This window comes from Pteronotus mesoamericanus, unplaced genomic scaffold (assembly GCF_021234165.1).
Source record: "Pteronotus mesoamericanus isolate MK-2021 breed Mesoamerican mustached bat unplaced genomic scaffold, CSHL_Meso_final contig_657, whole genome shotgun sequence".
Lineage (NCBI taxonomy): Eukaryota > Metazoa > Chordata > Mammalia > Chiroptera > Mormoopidae > Pteronotus > Pteronotus mesoamericanus.
The window spans coordinates 971,290-978,532 of NW_026555229.1; the positions used below are offsets into that span (position 1 = coordinate 971,290).

Below are 7,243 nucleotides of genomic sequence, written 5' to 3' on the forward strand. Positions count from 1 at the left end.
GAGCCAAGGCGGCTATGTCTCTGTGTTGGACATGCAGAGTCAGTCAACCCCCGAACAAATGAAGAGCATGCTCAGTGAAGACCTGGGAGGTGTGAGCAGAGGCAGAACAAGCATAGGGACTAGACAGGGCTGCAAAGACCGGGATAAAGTCTGTCTAAGAGGTGTCGCTGGCACCTTGAACTCCGTTCTGGTCAATGACCACCTTGACTTTGTGCTGAGATGGGAAGAAGGAAACTAACGAGGGTGAGCTGGCCCAGCAGAAGCCTCAGCTCAGGAGCTCCCACCCCTGAGGGGCCGGGCTTGCCACAGACTGCCTGTAGCCCACTGGAGGGAGCACAGGATGGCCCTGCAGCCAGAGCCACCTGCAAGGCCCTGACTCCCGCCAGGCTCCAGTGAGAGCTCCGCTTGCCAAAGAGACAGAGCCCTGGCCAGGGACCTGGAGGGGGCCGGGGCACAGCTCCATCCTTCCTGAGTGGTCTGGCCTCTGCTGGGGGTGGAGCAAGGTCCCTGCTATGCCAGAGAGAGAAGCCCTCAGATAAAGTGAAAAGGAGAGTTAGGAACAACCAACCCCGAAGCCGGGATCACTGCAAGTGAAGACCCAGCGTGGGAACCAGGTCCCACCTCACCTGTGAGTCCGTCCGTAACCTTCTCCCCCACTCTGAGGAGAGTGGACCCAGGTGGCCAGGGGCCCTGAGAGCGAATGGAATAGACCAAGCCAGGGGAAGGCAGGAGGAGGAAGAGCTGGCGGCACCTGGGCGGGCCGGCCTGCTCTGCTCAGCAGGAGAGATGAAAGGTTTTCACGGATACAGAGCACAAGTCATGGACCCTGCTGGCCGAGGCCTGGTGCAGAGGGGGCTGCCTGGCCCCCCACCCCAGCACCCCTGAAAGGCCGTGGTTTGACCTTGGTTTATAGGTACCACCCTCCCCGCGCTCTGACACTATCCCAGCCCGAGACTGGGATGGGGAGGGGACATGGTGACAAGAAGCATCCCCTCTCCTTGGTCTTTTCTCAGTTTCAAGGCAGTCACACTGCTGGCCACTGAGCAAAGAGACAGGCAGGCACCCGCAGAGACTGACACTGAGCACATGGCATTGAGCCATTTACTGACTGTGTGACCTGGGACGCTTTACTTACTCTTTCCAAGCTTCTCTTTCCTCGTCCATAGAAGAGGGGTCACGAACCTCTCTCGTGGCATTCATGGGGAGCATTAACTGAGAGAATTAGATACAGCACTTGGCACAGTGCCTGATAAATGGCTAATAAATGGCGGCTGTCATCTCGAGCTCTCCTGCACAGGCCGCTGGTGAACTCTGCCAGATGGCCAGGCCCTGTGCCCGGGGAGGGGACCCGGGAGAGAGCAGGCACAGCCCCTCAGCCTCTCTCGTTGACAAACAGGACCTCGGGGGAGGGGGGCGTCGTGGGGCAGTGGGTGTCTCAGCTCTGTCTGCACCCCAGCAGCCCCACGCCTGCCCCCCACACCTCGGCTGTGAAACCAGCGCACCAGCTCTTCACGTTTAACCTCCACCTCATCCTCTCTCCTCATCCTGCCGCTCTTACCCTGAATGGCGCTTTCCAGATCATAACAAGTATAGCCCACGCAGGCACACAGGTGCACCTATCACACAACCTGCTGTATACACACCCAGGGTTTTATACGACCTGCGGGGCATAATGAACAGCCAAAGGGTATTGGTTGGAGCTGCCTATCAGGTGAATCTAAACATGATCCTTGAGGAGACCCCTCAATCAGGGGGTGGGAGAAAGAGGAAGAGAAGCTTGGAAATATTAATCTTTGGGGGACGTCTCCATCCCAAAGGCTCCATTACTCTGAATCTCACTGGCCACCAGCAGTTCAACCCAAAACGGGCAGGGCTGAGGGTAGTTTGGGTTCACACCGGTGAGTGGACCTTGGCACAGGGCCCCTAATTGTTTCCTGTGGCCACTCCCCGAGGCCGTGAATCTGCTGAGAGATCGACAGTGTTAACAATCACTATAGTAAGGGATGTATTCATTTTAAGAAACTGACTAGACTTGGCATAGGGGGCGCTGAATCTCATGAGAAGGGGTTGGGGGGAACTGAAACCACAGAGCAGATAGACTCTAACCATCAAATCGGCCCCAAGCTGGAGCCTCGCCATCCTCCCTGCTCGGTGCGGGAGGCTGGGGCCGAATGCTCGGCAACAGAGCCTCCATCTCTGTGAGGGGGGAGCTGAGAGCCGAGCACACCTCTCCTGCCCTGTCATCTACCTGGAGAGCAGGCTGCTCTGTCCCCTGGCTGAGGGGAGTGAGAGGCAGGGAAATGCCTCCCTTCTTGTCCGGAGTCCCTCAGCTTCCAGGAAAGAAAAGGAATGGGCTGATGTGAAATCCATTCCACCTGTGGGTTTTGATGGGCCAGCCGGAGCCCAAACCATCAAGGGAGTTTTCAAAACAGGAGAGAAGTTACCTAAAGAAAATGGGGGATGGGGAGGACATGGAAGGAATTACTGCAGGAAGTAGAGAAGCTCGGGACAGAGAGTGGGAGGCGACATCAGGGTCGTGTGGGTGTTGACAACTGTGCCCCGTGCAGATGGAACTGCCTGGGTGTGCAGACAGGACCGTGTCATTCAAGGGATGCGTCCCAAACGCCATGCAAAACTCAAAGCAAAGCCCTTCCAAGGAGCACCCATCATCCATTCAAGGCCACGTGTAACTGCCACGTGGTGATGGTGCGGACAGTTGGCAAGTATGAGGAAGCCAGCTTTGTGGATTTAAAAAAAAATGGGGGTGGGGTTGTTATTGCAAATTTGGCTCCAAAGTGAGACTTTTTAATATTTTAATATTAAATTATGTATACTTTTCTAATGTACATAATTTAAACTTACAAAAAATGCTGCTATACCACACTAACTTTCATAAGTTTCATAAAAAAAAGGAACTGTCTTTCCCCAAGCTGGTTATTAGATGTATCAATGGCAAGATTTGTCGCTTCCCCCAAGGCTCTTCCTGATATCAGTGCTGCCCCACCCCACCCCCCACCTTCAAATGGTGGTTCTCTTCTTAATACTTTTCCTTGGGAGGCACTGAAGAGCAAAGGCGAAGAATTCCTGAAGTGTTCCCTTTTTTGAGATCAGCAAAAGGGAAAGTGTCCACTCCTCAAAGCATTCGGTCAAATTGAAACAATGTCTCTTGGGGGTTTTGCAGAAGAAATGTGAATTTCTAATAATAATGAATCAACTGAGTCAATGATGCTCCAAGTGTGGTCCTTGGACCAGCAGCATCAGCATCCCCTGGGAACTTGTTAGAGGTGCACATTCTGCCCCCCTTCCCCCCGCTGAACCACTCTGGAGACAGGGCCCTGCAAACAACTGTAACAAACCTTCCAAATGCTCCTGATGATGGAATTTGAGAACATCGGAACTAAAGAATGCCTGGTAAATCACGCCCCCCAATAACTATGACTGGATTATTTTGAGGTTATTTGTTCTTTTAGTTGCCACTCAGATTCAGCAGTTAATTGCAAGATTCAGCCCCTCTCCCCACCCCAATCTGCCCTGTGCCACAAGGAATTCCATGGAGCAGCTAAACTGGAGAATGACGATCAGAAGTTGGGAGTAGATTCCCTGGCAGCTCCGCCATGAAGTGGCCTTGGCTGGGCCTCCCTAATTGCCGACTTCCTCTGCAGCAGAGGGAGGGTAAGGCACCCACGCTTTAGTTCCTCTCGGGGTGTGGCCAGGCAGCTCACAATGCAAGGACAAAACACACCCACGTTCTGCTCAAATTGGAAAAGCTTTCATTTAGACCATTCATTAAGAGGCTGGTGTAAAATCGTGGACCTTGTCCATCGGGGACTCTTCCTGATGTCTTTGTTTGTTTTTAGGGATTACTTTTATACTATGACCTTGTGGAGTCGACGTTTGAAAAGTTCAAGTTGCCTAGCAGGAAGGTGGATGCTTTAGATCATTTCCAAAAATGCTTTCTGATTTTGAAATTGCACCATCAGAGAGTAGACGGTGGCAAGTACAGCCAGCAGGAAGGAAAGACCTGGAAGGCCATCCGTGTGGACCTGGTCATGTGCCCCTATGAGCGCCGAGCCTTCGCTCTGCTGGGCTGGACTGGCTCCCGGGTAAGACCTACCTGGATCCGTGAGACAGTGGCCCAGAGGACTGACAATGGCAGTGGAGGGGGGAAGCCCTGTGATAGGAGGGGGCAGTGCCTAGAAACTGCTCACTCGGGCATTCCAACTGCATATGGTCAAGAGAAGATTAATTTAGAACAGTTATTCTCAAAGTGTGGTCCCTTGCCCAGCAGCATCAGCCTTACCTGGAAACAGGTTAGACATGTACAGTAAATTCTCCACATTGACGACTTGATAGTAACCTGTTGCATTGATCTCTTCTCCAGCAGTTTGAGAGAGACCTCCGGCGCTATGCCACGCACGAGCGGAAGATGATGCTAGACAACCACGCTTTGTATGACAAGACCAAGGTAGGGATGTCTCCCTGGCATGGGCTACTCTGACCCTCATCCCCAAGGCTGGTCCCCCCAGCACTTTTCCTGAGCTGATGTTAGCGTCCAGTTTTGGTTTCCTTTGCCTGGATTGTTCTGTGCCCACAGATCACAGCCAAGGGCAGCTGGAAAGATCCTAATGAGAACACAGCCCCCGACCTGGCCCAGAATGCACTGAGCTCAGGGGCACTGGGCTCAAAGATGATGAGCTCGTAGGGTCCCCAGAACCAGCTGGGCAGTGAACATTAATTGAGCTTAGTATATCCTTGGTGTTTGCAATGAGTAGCTCCAAAGAAAACCAAGGCGTCCCCCAAGTCACAATCGCCGCTCAAGTACTCCTTGAACGCAGTAGGCAGCAGCACTGTGAGTGACCTCTTAGGTCAGTAATGAGGGTCCCTGCAAGGCGGGGAGCACCCGAGCTGCCCTTTGCTGTGGCTGAGCCGTCAGTGAGGCTCACTCACCAGCATGTCGTTCACTTGGCCCGCTAGCTTTGCGGTGGTCACAGTTCAAGTTCATGCGTCAGCAAAACAGTAAATTACTCTGTCGATTATGAAGAGTTAAATATTCAACTGCTAAATTGACAAGTGCCAAGATCTACCATTCTTAGTGATCAAGGATACTAAACTAAGCTCTGGGGGGACAGAAGTCATAAAATAACTAAAAGTAATAGGCTTTGCCCTCCAGGAGCTTATAGTCTAAATAAGGTGTATTTAATTAAAGCTGTCTCAGTTACAAGTGTCAGACGCCCAATCCAAAATGGCACAGGCACAAAAGAGAAATTTGGCTCATATACTGCAGCATCCAGGCAATATTGACTTCAGGTGTGACTACATCCAGGTGCTCAGGCAGGTTTCCCTCTGGGTCAGATTCATTCTTGGTCAGGGTTTTCCCATGAGCCCCATCTGTCCAGCGTGGCTACCCCAACAAAGAAGAGCCTCTTTCCTGGTAGTTCCAGCAAGAGCCCTAGTTGATGCTCACGGGCCAGACCTGGGCCATGTGCCCATCCTGAACCCATTACTGTGGCTCTGGTTGGTCAGGCTTGGACTGTGTGCCCATTTTCGGAGGTGAGATCAGCCCCACCTGACCCTCATGGACTGAGAGTCGGGGGCTGGGGTTCCCAAAGAAAAATCAAGGTGCCTTTGTCAGAAGAGAGGGCCGTAGATGCTGGCAGGAAGTGGAACATGTGAGTGGAGGCAGATTCATATAACCCCGTTTAGGAATACTTACAAATTGACGTTCAACATTATCGAGTGTCTCCTATGCACCCAACACTATGCGATGGAGGAGAAGTGGTGTTTGGTCCTAAAGAGGTTGTGGGGCGGGAGCCTGGTAGGAGCGAGGGCAGGTGTGGAAGGCCAGGAAGAGAACCGAACACATACAAGTATCCAGATCTTGCTACTCTTCATTACCTGGAGCAGTAATGAGTTTTGGCTTCACATTAGAATTTACTGGAGCTTCCAAACAGATTCATGACAAGAACTCTCCTGAGATTCTGATTTCATTAGACTGGAGTATAGCTCAAGCTCCAATATGTTTTTTAAAGACTTCTTCAGGTGTTTCTAATGAACAACTGTGGTTAAGAACTACAGATCCATGGGAAAAATACTAAGTGCCTTTAGCTGAGTATGCGAGGCTATCACGATTTTACCTTAATTTATTAAGTGCCATACTTTTGGGTGGGAAAATATAAAAATTACAGAAGTCAACTAAGAGGATTTTTAATGCTCAGAAGCAGGGAATTATGTTTTGTCAATAATTCATTTTGACCAGTTTTAACAAGTAAAACGTTCACTATGTTAGCCCTGAGATGCTTAACCAAAATATCTGAATGCACATGTTCCTTGTTATGATTTCAGAGGATATTTCTTGAAGCAGAAAGTGAAGAAGAAATATTTGCCCACCTGGGATTGGATTACATTGATCCATGTGAAAGAAATGCTTAGAAAAATTTGTCAACATTTCTGTTTTACAAATTTCAGGTTAAATAAATATGCTTCATATTGTAGTGGAAGATGCCTCAGGAGAGTTGGGGAGTCTGTAAGTCTCACTGAAATGCACATTGCTTCTAGAAGTAAATAGCTTTGGACACCTGATAAGGCACTGCCTGGTAACGAGTTATGCTGATAGGCCATTTGTGCACCTGTTGCTTGGAATTCCCTGTGCATTTTGCCATAGAAACAGAGTTGTAATTGGTGGTTCCTCTCCAGAGAAGTTCATCAAGCCTGCTGTGCCCACAGTGTAGTTGAAATACTGGACACTTCCAATAAAGATAGGATGACACCAGGTGGTGGAGTCTTCTTTTTTCAAATACAAAACATTTTTAAACACAAATACAAAATGAAAGAATAAAGAATTTAAGATTTATCTCGAGGGAGAAACGTGTTTCATTAGATCAGACATTCCCAGGTAGAAATCATGGAACAAGGAGATCAGGGCTTGTTGCCCTAAGTCCAGGTCTTTCCTTCATTATATCAACCTCTCTCCGAGAGAGGTCTGGAATGACAATGCCCGCGAAAAAGGGCCGATCAACACGACGTAAGAGGGCTGCCACCTGGCGGGGGAGATGGACATTACAGGCTTAGAAACAGGAGAACGCCCTGTGGGCCGCGAGGCCAGTCTTCATGGAGGGACCCCAGTAGGTTTGAAATAATGGGAGGATTTGGATCCACACAGTTTTTGTTTTGTTTTGTTTTGTTTTGTTTGTTTTTTGCTAGAACAAAATTTTATCAATTAGGACGATGACTAGTGGAATGCAGG

The 7,243-nt window shown here is 50.0% G+C and overlaps 1 protein-coding gene across 1 annotated transcript in view; it reads left to right on the plus strand.

Annotated features, from left to right (window-relative positions):
* DNTT (DNA nucleotidylexotransferase) overlaps positions 1 to 6,429 on the plus strand; it is a 28,253-nt gene extending 21,824 nt beyond the window's left edge. Inside the window, exons 9-11 of the mRNA XM_054581702.1 lie at positions 3,858 to 4,103; positions 4,382 to 4,465; positions 6,343 to 6,429. Of these exons, the coding sequence (XP_054437677.1) occupies positions 3,858 to 4,103; positions 4,382 to 4,465; positions 6,343 to 6,429 (417 nt within the window). The remainder of the gene's footprint in view (positions 1 to 3,857; positions 4,104 to 4,381; positions 4,466 to 6,342) is intronic.
* Positions 6,430 to 7,243: the final 814 nt, after the last annotated feature.